This window comes from Microtus ochrogaster, chromosome 24 (assembly GCF_000317375.1).
Source record: "Microtus ochrogaster isolate Prairie Vole_2 chromosome 24, MicOch1.0, whole genome shotgun sequence".
Classification (NCBI taxonomy): domain Eukaryota; kingdom Metazoa; phylum Chordata; class Mammalia; order Rodentia; family Cricetidae; genus Microtus; species Microtus ochrogaster.
This window is the reverse complement of record NC_022024.1, coordinates 14,969,179-14,988,355: the sequence shown is the minus strand read 5'-3', so window position 1 is coordinate 14,988,355 and position 19,177 is coordinate 14,969,179. Positions and strand designations below refer to the sequence as shown.

The 19,177-nt window shown below is 39.9% G+C and overlaps 1 protein-coding gene across 9 annotated transcripts in view; it reads left to right on the top strand.

Moving 5' to 3' along the window:
• Osbpl8 (oxysterol binding protein like 8) overlaps window positions 1-19,177 on the top strand; it is a 138,633-nt gene that overhangs the window by 42,173 nt on the left and 77,283 nt on the right. For 5 of the 9 annotated variants that reach the window (XM_026784479.1, XM_026784476.1, XM_013350352.2 and 2 more), the window contains 2 exons: window positions 3,176-3,281; window positions 18,008-18,044. In XM_026784479.1, coding sequence (XP_026640280.1) covers window positions 3,240-3,281; window positions 18,008-18,044 — 79 coding nt within the window. In that variant the 5' untranslated portion in view covers window positions 3,176-3,239. Of the gene's footprint in view, window positions 1-3,175; window positions 3,282-12,515; window positions 12,555-18,007; window positions 18,045-19,177 lie in introns of all 9 variants that reach the window. The other 4 variants (XM_026784483.1, XM_026784481.1, XM_013350353.2 and 1 more) reach the window with 2 other exon arrangements.

The window sequence follows — 19,177 nt, the reverse complement described above, 5'->3', positions numbered from 1 at the left end:
AAAAGTAAAGATGTGAAAACAGAAGACAGTTTCTGCCTTTTAATTTTGTCTCAGTGTAAGTCATTCAGAATCTCAGAGCCCGAAATAAACCTTCCTTTCTATAAGTTGCTTTGGTCGTTGTGTTTTATCATGGCAACAGAAAACTAATATTTATTCATGTTATCTGCACAGATACACTTCATCATTTGTTCTCAGTATCTTTGTGCTTTCCTCTGTATCATAGAAGCTAAAGGTATAAGTGACAAGTGCAGTCACTTTGCAAACATCTTTGTCTCTGAGATTCTGAATGACTTACACTGAGACAATGCAATGCTGTACATATTTGGAAAGTCCTAAGGAGTTAGAAAGCATTCCATTGTTCATCTGAGTACAGTGAACTGGACTTTGATAGGTATGCAGTTTTGCAGTGATCACCAAATGATTCCATGTCACCTACCACTTGGCACTGCCACATTATTACTAGTGACAAAATTAAATTAAATTAGCGGGTACAGTCTACTTTTAAAGGGGCCACAGAAGCAAGGGGGGTTGTTCTTTGACTATTCTGATTGGCTTATTCAGAAGGGCTATTACCAATAATTGACTGGAGAGCTGTGGCCAGATCAGATGAGGTAAGAGGTCAATTTTACCCTGTTTCCCAGGGGACCGAACCAAAGCATACGTATATGGGTAATTGTTCAGGAACTGAGTACGTGCGAGTGTAGCTGTTAGGTCCTTGGTTCCCAGGGCAGGAGGGGAAGCACTATGGCACAGAGGCTGAGAGGATTCAGAATTGTCAAAAATGGCTTTAGGATTGTCTTAAAGTCTTACAGTAAGAGTCCATCAGCATCATAGGGAGGTCTGGCAGTAAGCACTAGGCATGGCAGCAGAAAGAATTCAGAGCTCACACCCTGAACTACGTGCACTGGAAACATATAGAAAAGCATAACCAATTGTGTGTGTGTGTGTGTGTGTGTGTGTGTGTGTGTGTGTGTAAGTGTGTAAAAGGGAATGGGGCAGGATATCAAATGTTTGATTTTGAGGAATTAGCTAATGTAATTATAAGGGTTTAGAATGTTTTTACAGCGTCCAGCTAGTTCAGCAATGGCTGTCTACCAACAAAAGGTCCAAGAATCCAGTAGTTGTTCAGGCCACAAGGCTGGATATCTCAGGGGGTCTTCAGTGTATCCCAGAATCCCAAATCGGCTTTGATGCCAATGAAGGGCTGGACTTGTCAGTGAGAGTGAAGGCAAGCAGGCAGAGAGAGAGAACAAACTACCTTCTTCCATGTCCTTTGGGCTGCTCACAGAAGGTGTGGCCCAGATTAAAGGTGGATCCTCACACCTCAGAGATACAGGTCTTCCATTTCAAATTATTTAATTAGAAAAAAATTTCTTCACAGGTACATCCAGACATTTGGTTATTCATTAATTCCTGATGTGGTCAAGTTGAGAGCTAAGAGTAGCCATCCCACAACCCTAGTAAACCAATAATATGCTTGATTCCAAAGGCAATAATGAGGTCATACTTCCATCTGACGTGGTACAACTCCCTTGTAAACAACATAATAATCCCTTTCTTTTTCTAGAGTAGGATGCGTAATATGTGAGTGATGTTGATGTTTTTAACCTCAACACAGACACAGAGTTAACAAGGCTTTAAATATAATGTGAGGTCAGTATATCTTACATGATAAGCCAATGAAAGGAAAGAAATCATTGTATTTGATTTGCACATGGACATACTCAAAATAAGAAATTACAGTTCTCTGTAACATAATCACAGCACACATATATTATATTGTCTAGTATGCCCATTTTATATTATTTACATTCTACAAACATCCCATCTGGTTGTGGTGTTTGTATGGTATTACTGTAGTTTTCCATTGACATTAATCTTAAGAAATAGTAATGTGAAGAGATTACCAAGGGTTTTCCTATACTTCAGGTGTAGCCTTTCTTAGATCCATTGTGGAGCATCAGTGTAATGTCTCCGTAGTAACATCAGGAGCATTGATATTCTAACATGACTAGGGTGTAGTTTCAGTCTCTAGTCAAGTGAGATCATCACGTGTCTTCTAAATGTTGCATTCCTCCCTTCAGAAAGAGCACTTCTAGAAGTCTGTATCCTAACCAGTGGAGAAACAGTCCCATATAGTAGATGCCGTTTTCAGAATATGTATGTGGGAACTCTTGGTGAGCCCTGCTCCAGGAAGGTATTGGTGCCTAACTAATTGGTGAATAGAAAGTCGATATTCCTGAACTCCAGTTCTATCCCTGCCGCCCTGGCTACTTTGTTCCTGATTCTATTGGGCTTTCAAAGAGTTCTCATCATGAAGACCTGTATTTTTCCAGTGCAGGAAGTTTCTTCTATTTTTGTTAATTACTTCTCCCTTTGTATTGTTTATTAACTGTTGGAATTGGGTTTTCTGTTGTGTTTTTCTTGTTAATGTATCCCAAGGTGAACTCTTTAACTTTCATTGAACCTCCTGTTTCTGTCTTCTGAGTACTGAGAATACATGTACCCATGTAACACACCTGGATCATGATAGATTTGTTATTTGGCAAGTGCTGAACCTCCATGCTTCTTGGTTTCTATCTCCTATTTCCAAACCCTATTTATTTGCATGTCAGTGTACACAAGCTATCTTACCAACTATATTGCCAAGACTGCCAGCTTCAACTTCAGCCTATCCACCACCATTTTTGTCTTTAGTTTTTAATTACGTTTTGTTATTCCCTGATTGCATATTGTTCTACTTGTTTTATATTTATATAGTATTTCGTTTTATATTTGTAAATCTTTTAGTTCTAATCTGTATGTGATTAGCGAAATAAAATAGTTTTTCTTTATTACGTTATTTTGTTATGTTTATGGGTGTTTTGCTTACATGTATGTCTGTTACCACATGTGTGCATGGAGGCCGGAAGAGGGTGCTGACTGGTGTAATAGATGACTATTGGCTCCAAGTGGATGTTGGGGATTGAACTTGGGTGCTCCTCAAGAACAGCAAGTGCTGAGCCATCTCTCCAGATTAATTCTTTAAAAAACAAACTTTGTCAAGATGTTTTGTTGTTGTTTAATTTTCCAGTAACCTTAGCATGAGATGTTTCCCCTTCTGCTGTAATTAATGCTTGTTTTCTACTTGCCTTAGTTTTTAGCCAGTCCTAATACATACATTTTCCTTTTCTAGGGTTTCCAGACCTGTAGAATGACTAAACATTAATGGAAAGAGAAGCATAAATCTATCTTCCATTATGGAGGCAGGTTTAGCCGATGGAGAACCTGACAGGACTTCGGTGAGTAGTTTAAAAAGATTAATAAGGACATGTTATCTGCAGCTGTCGAGTGCTTGATGTAAGCCATCACTTTATCCTTAAAAATGCATGGAAAGTGAAAGTTTGTTTATTTGATTTTAGGTTATTTTTGAGACAGGATTTCACTATGTAGCCCTAGCAGGCCAGGAACTCAGTATGTAGACCAGGCTGGCCTTGAATTCCTAGAGATCTGCCTCCTCTGCCTTCCACATGTGGGATTAAAGGCAAGTGCAACACACATTGCAAAAGCAAATTAAAGTATTTTACAAATAATACTTTAACTCCCACGTTGTTATGAGAATTACAGATTGTTTAAAGCTTGTTGGAGCAGAGCCCTGTCAAATTTCTGGTATTTCTGCTTCATATCCTTTTCCTCTCTGTTCCTTCTCAACCATCTTGTCCCAGACATGCTGATGTAATAGTTTGTGTTTGCTTTCTCAAGTCCTTTTTGGATCTTAGTTAAATCAAGACAATAATTAACCTTTGAGGAATTACTAAATATCCCTAATTCTCAATCCATGTACAGCGCTGAGCAAGGAGAGTGAATGAAACATTTAAACTAATAAGAATTGAAAGCAACCACGCTATTGAGGGTATGGAAACTTGAAAGTTTAATCAACAATGCTTCCTGAATTAGATTCCGAAATTAAAGTAAATATGGGTAGCAGGGACGGTATATACTACCCAATAATTTAAAAAATTCACCCTTGTTATAGATTAAGTGGCTAATATGTCATTATAAAATAAAGGCTTTACTCCAGAGTAATCATTTTAACTCTTATATTTGAGTGAGTCTATTGAATACTGATTTATAGAATCTTTGTTAACAGTGTTGCTCTTATGCAAAGTAAAAGTGATAGGGGCGGGAGAGATGGCTCAGTGGTTAAGAACACTGGCTGTTCCAGAAGGCCCAGGTTCAGTTCCCAACACCCATACAGCAGCTCACAACTGTCTATAACTCAAGTTCCAGGGGATCTGACACCCTCACACCAGTGCATATAAAACTAAAAAAATTATTTTTAAAAAAGTGTCCTCAGTGAAATATAGTCATGGTTTCTGTATTTATGAGTGTAGTTCTTGGTGGTGATGATAATGGAACGGGTGTTTACCACTAAGCTAAATTACGTTCTCTAGACATTTGTGTCCTCCCCCCTTAAGAAAATTCCTCGTTGGAGCAAGGCTGTGGCCCACTTTCTATCTTTGATTTGACTATGGAGATGAGTTACTATTTCATCAAGGTGATTGTAAATTTTAACTGTGTTGTCTTTTGTTCAGGTTCCAGTGTAGGAACAGTGTAGTAATTAATAGTAACATGCAGTTTTCGTGACTTGGGTTAACTTGATTCAGTCCGTTTTTGAATTTTTGGTTTAGATTGTTTTGGTTCCATAAACATTTAAAAAAAAGTTAAAAGTGATTGCTTGTTAATAGAGAATAAAAGGAGTTGGAAATAATGTAGCTTATACAGAGCACGGTAGCTGGCCAGAAATGGGCAGCTAGAGCAGGTTATTTTACTTTTAATCTGATTTCAGAAAAAGTTAAGACTAAACCTTGTATTTAGCTTATATTTGCTTGACTATAATGTCATCTTTAGAAACGTTATTTCATTGGTCTTATGGCTGAAGTGTATTTGATGCCCTAGTGATGATAAAAATTGTCCATACTAGGGCCCGGGCCTCCTGTGGGTAGTGCCTTTCCTTGAGCAGGTAGGTGGTCCTGAGCTATGTAAGGAAGCTACCTAAGCATGAGTTTAAGGAAACCAGCACACAGCGCTCCTCCATGATTTCTGCTGAACTCCCTTGGCTGGGAATGAGTTCTTGCCTTGAGTTCTTTCCTTGACTTTCCTTAAGAGTGGATGTGATCTCAAAGTTTAAGCCAGTAGATCCTTTCTTCTTTTAAGTTGTTTGTTCAGTCTATCACAGCAACAGAAAAGAAACTGAATACAGACTACATAGTATTAAATTCAGTGCCAGATCAAATGAAATTTCAGTGTTTTGTTTTTAAATTCTAAATTCTGCTACTTGAGAAGTTGAAGCAAAGATAAGTAGGGAAACTGTTTTGTTCTTGTCCATTTTTCTTCTGCGATAGTCTATAGTTGATTGGAGCGAGACTAATATTGATAATTTCCATGTAAATTGCAGAAATGTGAATTTAAAACTACCGTTATGGTTCAGTTTTGAGTTAACTATTTCTAAAAACAGCACCTTCATTCAAGGAAGACTTCATTCCTTGAACTAGTTACTGTTTACATGCAGAAGAGGTGGATAAGAACTTGGTTCTGAAGACTTGCAGCTGAAATCTGAGCAGAGCTGGCTGTGTGGGTGATCCTGCAACTTCATTGTTCAGAAAGCTAAGGCAGGAGGTCATGAATTTGAAGGCAGCTTTAAGTATTTTCATAAAGAAAATAAGACAAAGAAAAGCGCTCTGTCCTTTAGTGTGATGTGGATAATGAATACACATTTCCAAGATTGCAATATCCCTAGGAAATAGGGAAAGGTAATTGTAATGTCTGTCTCCCAGAGTGATTTTGAGTATTGATTGAAACCAAGTCTTTATGTTGCTTATTGCAATTTTAGGTAAATTATAAACATGTATTAAATGAAAGCTACTATTGTTTTTTAGTATGGCTTTTACTTAAAAAATTTCTCTCTAAAAGGATCAAGAGGAAAAGTCTGTAAAGTCTGTTTATGTACATTGGATAGTTAGAAAAGCTTTATTCTTCACATTTTTATTTTATGTGTATGGGCGTTTTGCCTGCATGTGTGCCAGAGCATACCTGGTGCTGGGGAGGCCAGAAGAGCGCACCAGAACCCTGGGTTAGACACGCTTGAGAGCCGCCATGTGGGTGTTAGAAGTCTAGCCCAGGTCCTCTTGGAAGAGCATCTAGTTCTCTTAAGCACTGTGCCATCTTTCCAGCCTGGAAAAGCTTTATGAGAACACTATTGTGAATAGCAGAAGTAAGGAGGGCTCATTGGATTGAAAATGATAGGAGAACATTTCAGGATGAAGTAGGATGCGAGGATCACTAGGAAATTAGCTGTTTAAAGTTGAAGGTAAAAGTTGAGTATACTAGGTTGGAAATGCATTGTGTGTATGTAGAAAATTGTGTGTATGTAGAATATTCTTCTTCCCGAGACAGGGTTTCTCCATGTAACAGTTCTGGCTGCCCTGGAACTCACTTTGTAGACCAGTGTGACCTCAAACTCACTGAGATCCACCTGCCTCTGCCTCCCTGAGTGCTAAGATTAAAGGCATGTGCCATCACCTCTGATAAGCCTGCCTTTTTATTTTTTTTAAATGAAGGTAGACCTACTTTGGATATCAACATGAAGTTATGTAATTCTGGGAAATTTTAATGGACCCAGGACCATTAGCCCCGGGTGGTACCACCCTCAATGGGCTCAGCCTTCCCATATCAATCGCTAATTAAGAAAATGCCTTACAGCCTGATCTTATGGAGGCCTTTTCTCAAGGTTCCCTCCTTTCAGATAATTCTAGTTTTAAAAGTGTAGAATAATTTGAAAGACTTTATATTTTGTTTATATCTTTTTAAAACTTGTAAAAGTTATGTTAATAATAATTGTCATTGAGTTCCAAAGTGGGAAAATGCTGTCTACTATTTCCTATTGAATAGCCACTAAAGAGTTCATCTTTTCGTTACACATTTTTGTAGTTGTTTGAGGTTGATAATATTCAAGGCTTGAATAATGTAATAATATAATTTGCCAGGTATATGACTGGTAAGATGGCTTACTGGGTAAGGGCATTTGCCACCTGAATTTGATCAGCCTGGGTTTGATCTCCAAAACCCACCCGATAGGAGAAAAGAATGGACTCTGGCAGGTTATCCGTGACTTCCAACTACTTGCTGTGGTGTGTGCTCCCACACACGTGTTCTCCAACACATATAAGAAAATAAATCTTCACAAAGTGCAGTTAGAAACTGATTTCCCAGAATTACATACTTTCTTGTTGATATGCAAAGTAGATCTCTCTACGTGAAAAATAAAATATTGCAGTTCCACAGTGCGACTGCTCAGTGAATTTGGGGAAGCCAGTAAGAGGAAGAGTTAGTTACAGGGGAGGGAGAAGCATGGCCAGTCCTCTACACAGTATGTAAGCAGATGTCCCAGCTAAAAGTTGTGTACTTTGATTTGCATTTTTACTTGAAGATTTTTTTTCCCCATTGGTGGTGATAGAACCCAGGGTTTGGAGGATGCTGGGAATGCTTTATACTGAACTATATCCCCAGTCCTGCTTGAAAACATTGTGTGTTCCCAGGAGTCTGGTTTCCAAAAGGCTTTCACAAATATGAGATCAAAATTATAATAATACCATGGTATTTGATACTTTTTTTCTTTTTTCTTACTTTCTTGTACCTGTACACTGATTTGGTAATTTTTTTTTTCTTGAAGGCATGCTTGTGAAATCTTGTGATTTCAATTTTTAGTTTAATTTTTTCCACAGGATATTATGACATTTATTTGTCTTTATGTGAGTGGGTGTTTTACTTGCATGTATGTGTGCACTGGTCCAGTGAGACCAGAAGAGAGTACTGGGTCCCCTGGGACTGGAGTTAGGGATGGTTGTGAAGATATGGGTGCTGGGAATGGATCCTGGGTCCCCTGCAAGAAAAAGTTCTCCTAACTGAAGGTCCATTTCTTCAGCCCCAATGTTTTGACTTTTAAAGTGAGGTTTCTTTTAAAACTGCAGAAAAATTGCAAAGATAGTTTCTATATCTTTTGTATCTACTTTCTCTTATTTTCACCTTATATTTTTATGCATACACATACACATGGTTGTATATGTATGCATATACTCATAAAAAGTTGTACGTCTGTGTGTGTGGGATATGCATGTATTCCTGTTGGCATATGTCTTCTGTTGTTCTTGACATGATTTAAGATGGGATCTCTCACCAAGAGCTCATTGGAGCTCCCTGGTTTGCTGGGGTGAGTGACCAAGTGAACTTTCCTCGGGGCTTGGTTCTGCATGGAAGAGCTGCGGTCACAGACTCCTGCCATCATGGTATGCCTGCTTTTTAGTGTGGCTGCTGGGACTCTCAGTTTGTCGAGCAAGCACTTCGTCCTCTGTGCCATCTCCCTAGTTTTTTTTTTGATACAGGAACTGGCACTGACCTTGGTTTTTAGCTGAGGTTGCTTTTGAACTTGTGCTCTGACTCCTGCCCACATCTCCTAAGGAATAGCATGTACCATGATGTGTAGTGTGTGGAGGTCTTGGGATCAAATCCAGCACTCTACCAACTATGCTGCATCCCCAGCCCCCACTGGTAAATTATCATTACTAGATAACTGTGTGTGCACATAAGCTGTGGGGTTGCACTTAGGGAGAGCAGAGATCCGCTTGTAGGAGTTGATTCTTTCCTTCACCGTGTGCATCCCGGAGAGTGAATTCAGGTTGCCACGTTGAATTCAGTGAGCCATCTTTCTGACCCAATAAAGCATTAACTGAGGTTTATTCTTGATTCAGATTTGCTTAGTTTTGGCTAATGTTCATATCCTGTTCCAGGGTCTCATGCAGGATGCCAAATGCAGAGTTGTCTCATTGATTCATTGGGCTTGTCTAGGCTGTGGCAGGTTGTCATATTTAATTTGCTTTAATAAACCTTTTACTTTGTTGCTTGTTGTTGAGAGAATCTCATGCAGCTGTGGCTGAACTGACCTAAGGAGTTCTAGGGAGGAAGATCTCAGAAGGAACTCTTACACCTCTCAGGCTGCTCTTGAGCTTACTCTGTAGCCACTGCTGACCTCAGCTTACCGTAGCCCAGGAAGACCTTGAGCTCGTGGCCTTCCTCACCTGTCTGTCAACAGTCTTTCTGCTGTTTTTCTCTTTCGGTCCTCATACAGCTCAACCTGTGGTTTATGTGTATATATTTAGAGGTAAGAGTTGGAGAGTCCTAATAGAATTTTGTCTTTTAGTAGATTTATCCCTTTTGTGTAGACTTTCAAAATTATGTCCTGCTCTCCAGTTGCCTCATCCTCCATTTCTTGGGATGTGTGGGTAGTGGTGATGGGCTTATTTCTTCTGTGGAAAACGATTGTTTTCTTTCCTGTTTACTTTATGTGTAGCACGGCTAAAAGTGGACGGAGGATTCCGAACAGTGGCTTGGAATTCAAAAATAAATTCGAAAAATGCAGGAGGGAGTTTATTCTTCTATGTTGCATGTGTCATTCTCATAGTTAGAAATCTAAATTAGAAATGATACATATTTAGGTGTCATTTACTCAGTATAGACAGTATAATTTTTAGCCAGAAACAGAAATAGATAGCTTTTTGTTTTGCTGGACTAGACTTGAGGAGAGCTGGTTTTAAAGGCTTATTTCTTTCAGTATTTATAAATGCTACAGTTATCCAAGTTTTAAATCGACAGATGAAGGTTTTTCCTAATCACCACTAGGAACTATTTTACAGAAGCTCCAAGGCTTATGGAGAGCAGCTTCCTCTAAGCAGGATGTGATCACAGCTGAGTAATCCAAGGTCTCAGAGTCGCTCAAAATTGTACATATTTATCTCAAAACAATTTTATAGTAAAATGAAGGAGTTCCATAAAACTTTAGGGAGAAGTATGAGGGATGGGAAATTTTATAATGTGAAAGTGGAAGGAGGTTGCGTGGAGGAAGGAAGGGAGGGAGAGGTGTCCGAAATCAGAGCGGGTAGGAGTAAGGGAGAGAAGGCAGGAAAGCTCACATTTCCTCTCCTGTGTGGACCCCAGTGCAGGTTTGAAAGGAAAGCTGTAGCGAGGAAGGAGACCCAAGAGAGGGGAGAAGAGAAGGCAGTGGGGGTGGTGAATGGATGAGCAAAATGCAGTGATGCACACGTGAAATTATGTGCCATGTGATCATTTCCAGAGTATCGCTCTCTGGCAGTTAACTGTGACTTTGTGCGGGGGTCATTTTGATACTTGGGCATGCCACGGTTTCTGAGATCCGAGGAACAAGTAACTACTTTCTTGTCTATGGTAGACTTATGAGTCACAGAGACCAGTGTTTCCATGGCATTAGCAGTCTTGTCTGTGGCTTGATAACACTCGGCAAGGTATACCAGTTTGTGTATAAGTATACTACTAGTTTACGCGGTGATTTTTAGAAAGAGAATAGACTTCTAGAAGCTGAGAATATATTTGTCTTCATTCATCTTGGTCTTGACTCACTCAAACATAAAATCCATGTATTGTTTGTTGAATTCTGGAATGTGCTAGGTTTTCTTGTTTCCTTAAGCAGTGCAGCCGTGAGCAAAACAGAAGCAGTTCTCACTCCAGCGGAATATCTGAGTGGTGAGAGATAAACTGTCCTGTGCTAATGTGATGAAGTGAAGCCTGATAGGAGGGAGAGGGATAGACTGCAGACTAGAGAGTGGAGTGTGAGGGACGTCTTCTGATTTACCCATTTTCCCTTATCCGGGGCCTTTTGCACGCTAGTAAAGTGCTCTGCTCATTTTTGTACATTTTATTTTGAGATAAGATCTGAATGTGCTTAAGTTCCCCAGACTGTCCTTGTATTCATTCTGTGGTGTAGGGAGGCCTTGAATTCATAATCCTTCTGCCTCAGCTTCCTAAGTAGCTGGGGTTAAGGCTTGCACAACCAAGCCTGGTTATAAGGGATGTTTTCTGAGCACAGAGTAGTGACAGTGAGCTTTTGTGTCTGCTGAGAAGCCTGGTGCAGGGCCAGTGTCTTAAGGAATAGGTGGCACCAGGCTCTGTCACAGTCCTGTGTGATGACAGCAGAAGGATGCAGTGACAGTACAGATGGAAGATCATGTTTATACATGGAGTGATAAGGAAATACTCAGAGGAAGCCAGAGACTTCTGGAAGGATAGCTCCAGATTGGATTTTAGCAACAGAATTGGCTATGTAAATTGAGCCATCAAGATCAGAGGATTTCCAAATTGTTGGGCGGCTAAACAAAAAGAAAACTTGTGGTGGTGGGGGGGGTGGCACAGATTACAAATCACTATGCACATCAGTTCTGGCAGCCGAAATTTAGGTAAGTGGATTTTCTAGGCTTTCTTACGAGAGAGCAGAACATTTCTGTGGGATGAAGAGTTTAGCTGAGTTGTACATTTTACATACCAGAGTTTGAGGCTTATTTTTGTAAAGAACACTGTATCAGATGTTTTTGAGTGGAGGAATAACACAGTCAGCATGATCACTTAGGAAATTATCATAGGTAGAATACTGTCCAGATCAGGTTTGAAAGGACACCAGACAGCATTCTTAAACTGTTACAAAGCTTCACAGTAGCTCCAGAGAGTGAAAGTTTAATAACTAGTGCATTCACAAAGGAGGAAAGAAACGTCACAGGAGTTCAGGGACTCGCTTGGAGAATGATTAAAATTGAGTCGTCCAGATAGACCTCCTCTGGTGTCAAGTACAATCCACACGGTCAGTCTTGGTGGTAGGAGGCATGCATTATCCCTTTTTGAATTCCAGTGTCTATCACGGTAAATGAATGAGTGCATGAGAGTCATCGTGGGTCCAGCTTTTGAAAGGGGGGGGAATGTTTAAATGGCAGGATGTACTATTGGGAAATTAGAGACTGGATGTGAGCTAGAACATTGTAGAAGAGAGGAATAATCCGAGCCTAATGACTTGACTAGGACTGGGGTCTGTCTGAGTAGGTGAAGGAAGAAGATGGATAAATGGGTATAGGAGCTGGTTTCAGAGAGAGAGAGCTCGTAAGTTTTATTTTTCTACAGGAAAAAAAATGCTTCCAAAAATAAGCCTAAGAACCTCCCTTTCTTAGTAGAATTTTAGAACTAGAAGTTAGTTAGTTCCTAGCTGTGTCCAAATGCATGGGTAGAAGTGTTGAGAGGCGAGCTCCACCTGCAGAGCAGACTTGCCAGTTACCTGAGGACACAGTGCAGTAAGACAGCAGGAAATACCAATAAAGCCCTTCATAGTGAAAAAGTTGATAGAATGTAATAAATACCCAGAAAAATAAAAATGAAGTTCCCTCCAGAACATTCCAGAGAACTTCATAGCTTTACAGATTGCAATTTCCTGAAACCACAGGATCTAAAAGAACAAAGTGAAGGGTTTAATTGCTAATGTGAAGGTACTCCTGCCCTCCTTTAAATATTTCCTTATGGGGTACTGTTCCCCCACCTAAGTCCTTCATAAACGCTGAGTGCTCTCTACTTTCAGACCTCAGCTATTTGAGATTAAATTGCTCCTGAGAAAATTTGTTTTCTTTTTTTAGATCATGTCATATTCAGAAGTTGCTGCAGTTGAAGAGACAGTGAGTAATGTATGACCCTGTATTTAAGATGCTAGCAGTTCTGTTTTCTGTGATTTCAAGTTGGAAGTGGTATTTTCTACTGCGCTTTGTGCATTGCCATTATATAACACAGCAAGTGAAGATAGACCAATCTAAAATTTTGTTTCTACTTCTTACTTTTTACTATAAAAGTAATGCATAGTAATGTACCATAATTAAACACAGAAAACATAATAAATAAAACTCTGCCTCCTGAATACAACCCTGTTGATGTTTTAGTGTATCTTTCCTTAGTTTGTATGTGTTTTTCTTATATTAAGTGTGGTAAAAATGGGATAAGTACCTAATGGACCAAGGCATAGTCTCTAGCCATTAGTGATAAGCTCAAGGTCACTGAGAAAAAGATGCTTTAAGATCTTTGATGCAAAACTCAAGTATAAAATGTGCACATTTTTGCAGATTAGAGGAATATGAGAAATTCAAGCTAAGTATAGAGTGATGACTTCTGTTCTAAGAACAAGCAGCTCCCAGCTGCATCATATATTCTTCCCTAAGTTTCTTCTTCTCGGAGCCAAAGATAACGCTGAATAGAACCCTGAGATGCATTGTGTAATCCTTCAAAATGTGGGTTCTAGGAGCCGCCTGCAGCAGGATTGCTTCAGAGAGTGACTGATCAGCTAACTGTACTGGGGGAAGAGGTGCCGCCAGCTGTGTCCTTGCTGGATAAGCTTTCTGCACTTTCCCTTATGTTCACCAGATGGCTTCAGTCAAGCTAGTGCATATACAGGGAAGAAAGGACTATGCTAAAACTGTAGTCTCATGGAATCATCTTTGTACCACGGGGTGGCTGTTGTCTTGGTGTGGCTGAGACTGAGGAGTTCTTAGGTTGAAGGGCATGGTGATAAACTTCTGCTTTGTCCTTTGTGTTTCTTAAAGGTGGGATACTTACAGATTAGGTGCCACGCATTTAGATATACAATATAGTTAAATCACAGTTTTCATTGTTTTCTGAGACTCATAGAGTAATGATTTAAAGAATTCTTATAAATATTGTTTTAATGAAAGTGCCCACAAATCCTTTAAATGAAAGTTTCCAGTCATATCAGTATTTCAGTCAAATTAGAAAATTTATTTCTGTAACAAATTACTGAAATGAGTTTGGATATTTATTGAATAAAAAGAAAATATCTCAATCTGACTTAATAGTTTTTCACTCTGAGAAGTTTCTGGATTCTGTGAGATGTGAGTAGTATTTTAGTGCTCTAACTAAAGCCAAAGAGTGACTAGTTTATAAAAAAAAAAAGTACAAGATGCTTGTATAGAGTACTTTAGTTATTTCGCAGTCTTTCTGTGTCACACAACATGGTGCTGTATCCCAAAAGTGTAAGAATGACAAAGGTGTAGAGATAACAAGAAGATATGCACTTGCTTGTGCCCGCTTCCCATTGGCATGATGCTCAGGTGGCTTGGGAAGGATGGCTTACTGACATTATGGGATGTCAGATCTTTGAGGAAAGTGTCTCTGAAGCCTCTGTGTTTCAGCTTTGGCTTTGGAGTGCTTTCACTTGAGTCTTAGGTTTGTTTTCCATTATAAGTTGGTTTTCTGGTGGCTGTTCCTTTATACTACGACAGTTGTATGTCATCAGTGACTAAGGTATTCAGGTCATGAACCTAACTCACGCATATCGTCATTTGTGCCTCTTGTACCAGCCTGGACCTTTTCTCCGTACAGACTTTATGTATTCAGCTGCCTTTTGGACATCCCCTTGGATATCTTAACAGACGTCTCCCACGTAGCCTTCCTGAGCTCCTTGGTGTTCTCCATATAACACAGCTGCTCAGCTAATGGCATTTCTATCATGCAGGTGCTCAGTGCAGACACTTGAAATCATCTTGATTGCTTCGCTCTTGCCTCCCACTTGGTCTGTTCGGAAATCCCGCTGCTGTCCTTTCAAACTGTGTTCAGCCCTGAATAACCTTTCGTCACCTGCACTGCTGCTACTGTGTTGTCCCCAGACTGTTTCAGTAAACTCCATTTACACTCTTGTTTTTAGAGTATTTGCAAAAGAGCAAGTTGGAATAATGCTGCTAACATATAATCAGACCTTGTCAGTTCCTTTCTCGAAACCATTTATTGCTCCCCTAATCCCATTCAGGATACAACCAAAGCCTGAATAAGGTGTGCAAAGACTTCGTAGTCTGGTGTCGTTTCACCTCTTTGACTTCAATGTTAGTTCTCTTTTCCGATGCAGTCTAGCTTCTGATTCACACTGACTCCCAGGCCATTGGCACTGGCTCACACCCCAGTCCTCTGCATTTACATTTTGTTCCCTGTAGCATTTTTTCTGACAGTTCTCCGTATCCTGTTTGAACACTTTAGTAGGGTGTTCTTAGGCTGCCTGTCTGAAGCCCAGAGCTGTTTTCCCATGATGCCCATATTCTATGCTTATCTTCTCCTTTTATTTTTAAACTATATAATGTTTGTTATGGTCTTCTACCTTTTCTCCACTAAAAGTTAATACTACTCTGACAGAATTCTGATATTGGTGGTATGTGGGTCAAACCCAGGGCCCAGAACTAGGCACACACTGTACCACTGAGGTACAGAGCCCAGCCCAGGACAGGATTTTTGTCTATTTCATTTACTGCTAGTATCCTTTGGTGCTAAAATGTTAGTGCCTATAGCTGTTACTATAACTATTTACTGGATGTATTGGCAGTATTATTTCAGGTCATCATTCACTGTGTCAAACTGAACAAGTTATGATTAAATCCAATGAACGGGATAAGGCACAAATGGCACATGCATGCTGAAAGGTATAATGTTGATATTTTAATTGCAGTTTTGGGAACAATACCTAAAGTTACTGTCTATGCTGAAAATTAGTTTTTGAACGTGAACAGGTAAGGAATAGAAACTGCACAAAAGTCAGCTCAGGCTGTGAGCCAACGGGATTGGAGAACATAAAACAAAGCTGTGCAGCAAAAATAAGTGTGTTAACCCTTTACTCTCCTAAAACCTTCAAATATAGAGGTTTGCAATTTTTTTTTTTTTTTGGTGTAGGTACATGTGCACACACATTCCTGCTCTCTTGCTTTTTGTGTGGTTAAAACTACAGTTTTTCTTTGTGAATCTACTGATTAAACTAGGGAAAATAATAATAATAAAGTCTAAGAAATTAAAAAGGCAAAAGTATTTGTGATAATCCCAAGTCCCACCCACTGGTCCTTATTCCGTGCTGAACACTCTCCTTCTCTCCTCGAGTAGACAAACTACTGTATTTGATTTTCTTTGTTTTAGTTTTAGGTTTTTTTTTTTTTGAGGTTTGTTTTAAGACAAGTAAATATAAGTCTTCTCTAAATTTATCATTGCAAGAAGGTTTTTAGACATAGGTGTCTCTGAAGCGTGTTTAAAGCTGGCTAGAGTTGTCTCTGTTGGCTTCCTGCCTTCTTGCAGCTTTTCACTGTTATTTATTTACAATTTGTTGTCTCATAAGTGATCCTAGAGTCAAGTATTAAATGAGTATTTATTTCACACTTTGTGACTCAGGATTCCAGGAGCAGCTGGTTACAGTGAAGATTAGGAGGGAATTGTACCGTTAACTCCATTGATTGGCTGGAGAGGAGAGAGCCTCTTCAACCTGACCTAGTGCTTCACCTCAGTGCTTGCCTGTGGGCCTCTCTGCAAGGCCGCCTTCTGGAGGGCCACCTGAGCGTGGCCTGGGAGAGTCCTGTAATCACGACCTGATCTCAGAAGAGGCCGCTGTCGTTTTGCAGTTCTCCCTTTATGAGTAGTGAGCTAGTGCATGCTTTACAGACCGGGTTTCAGAGTAGCCTGGGCACTGTGTTCAAACTAAGCCTACACTTCCTCCTGCCCCAAAGCAAAAGCAACAAAAGGAAATAGAGTAGTTCTGCACACTCTGGGAGAGAAGGGAGTCTTCACCAGGGAATAAGGACCACTGGGCGCCATTTTAGATTGTCTTCACAGATACTTTTGCTTTTCTAACTTTAAAGATTTTTTTAATTTAAATTATGTGTTTATGTGTGAACCTTTTCTGTGGGTGTGTGCATGTGTGAGTATGGTGCCTGCAGAGGCCAGGAGTGAATTCTGTGGAGCCAGAGTCACAGGCAGTTGTGAACTTGGTCCTCTGGAAGAGGAGCCGAGTCATCTCTCCAGCCCTGCCTTACAAGGACTTTAATCTCCTCCTTCAAGCTGTTTGTAATAAGGACCCGAGCACAATGAGTTCATTGTCAGCCAAGCTGTATTCTGTGAAACTGAAATCCATTCGTGGAAGAATATGCATGGATTAACATCTGAAGAAAAATAGATACAGAACATGATATTCAGAATTGCTCAACAGCTGTCACTTTAGGAAAGTGGCAGGTAGGAGTTCTCCAAGGAGATGACAGACGCCTGAAGCAAACAGGTCACCTTGTGTGGTCACAGCCAGCTACAGTTCCTTCACTGTGTCTGGAACAATGTAGTCAATCAGTGGGAAGTTTTTAGTCTGGTTTGGGAAATTGAAGATAGCTGAGAGCTGTGTGCCCAATAAGGGAGTCCTGACTGATAGTGGAGGTTAAAAGAGTTTCTAGGTAGAGATCTGCAGGTTTTTTTTTTCCCCTGTTGATGTTAATTTTAACTTCTTCATTAAAGAACTGTATCTTCTGCTTGGTATAGCAGAACATAGGAGGTTGCAGGAGCAGCACTGTGGGATTGAGGCCAGCCTAGAGTCCTCAGTGAGGCTGGGGTAGGGCCGGGAGGTATGGAATGTCTGAACTTCCTAAAGGACTAGTGGCTCCAGGTATGCTTGTCTTTAGCGAGTCCTAAGAAAATTATGTCTTGACTTAAAACTCAACCTTGGTTGATTTATCTGACAATAATTTCCTCTTTTCTTTATCTTTTTGCCATTTGGTTAAACAATGATCTGTTTGTTGTCGTCTTTGTAGAAACCATTTGCCCCATGGTCACCATACAATAAGCGTGAAGTAAGGTTCTCCTCTCTGTATAAGACTAAGTCTCTGTAGAGAGCTCTGGTGGCATGCATAGCGCATGCTCAGTCGAGGGTGGATGGTAGGTAGTTTAAAGCTTCAGATGGAAAAGAAGGAGTGCTCAGTGCTCTTAGGTTTCTGAAGAAGCTTTACGGCTCCTAATCCCTACCTTGAATTGGAATCTAAAGGAACTTTCGGCTTGAGTCATCGCAAAGCAACGCACTTTGGTGATTCCGGTTTCCCTTCCTACCCTCACTTCCCAAGTTAAAACAGACATTTGGTATTGTCTCCGCCAAGGTTCTTTTGGTATAGAGAAGAAAATGTCTTATAAATTATGATGATTGACACTAATGTGCATGCGCTGCCTACTCACAGACTAACGCTGTTCCTCTTGTCCTTTTGTCTCACTGCCGCTTCCGTCCGGTGTTTGCTTCTTCCTGGTTTGGATTGTGTTTGTTTGCTGCTCAATTCCTCTGCATTAAAAGCTTCTTGGTGATAGCAAAGATGTCCTTGGGCCATCAAGTAAGTAGCTAAAGTTGGGTTGCCATGCTTTGGGGACATGATAATGTTTTGGTCTTACTTGTAAATAACCGATATTTCCCCAGTTTTGATTGGAGAAATGCTCAGTGCCCACTGTTTCTCTGTCACAGTCTACATGTGAGAGCCTGCACAGAGCCAGACAGATGTCACGCTATCTAGAGCCGAGAGAGCACTTGCTGCTCTTCCAGAGGACGAGTCCACCACCACCTGTAACTCCTGCTCAGAGTTATCTGTGGGTCCCACTCCTCTCGGATCGAATGATCCTTTCGCAGGGTCACCTAAGACCATCAGAAAACACAGATATTTACATTATGATTCATAACAATAGCAAAATTACAGTTATGAAGTAGCAATGAAATAATTTTATGCTTGGGAGTCACCACAACATGAAGAACCACTGATCTAGAGGATGGACGATTCATTATTTAGGACTTCCTTCTCACTAAACTCTTGCTCAGTCATCACATGAAGAGATCATAGAAGGACTTCACTGCCGCCTCAAACCAAGAAATAGTGTTTTAGTTTGTAGAATTTTAATATAATTTGACTGTGATGTTTTTGTTTGTTTTTTGAAAATATGTTTTATCTTGCAAGTCTAGAAGGTTAGCCATTAAAACGTAATTATGTCCAGTTTACTGGAACAAATTTTGCTGGTTTTGTTTTTGTTTTCTGAATAGGGTTGCACATTGTGGTAGCTTTTGAATAAGCACAAAAAATAAATCATGGCCCTTCGGGGTTGTTCAGTCCATCTAAACAGTGACAGGATTGTCGCTAAATTAAAGAAATCTTAGCAACACTGAACTGAAAAGAACTTCCTAGATAGCTAATAAAATATTAATTTTATAAATGAAAAGTCTAAAGCTAAAAGCGTAATCTCCAGGAAGCTACAGTTGCTGTCACGCACTGTTGACTGCTGCTGAACTACAAAGCGAGAGAAAGGCATTGCTGCTTGAGTTAAGGTCTAGCAAAATCGTTAAAGCGTTATTCCATCAAAAACTGGACAGAGGATTTGATTTTAGTGAATAACAACATAGGAAACTGATTTAGAAGTTTTAGTATTTGTTTCTAGTAGTCAGCTCTTTGATGGAGGAAGGTCATTGGTTAAAAAATAAACT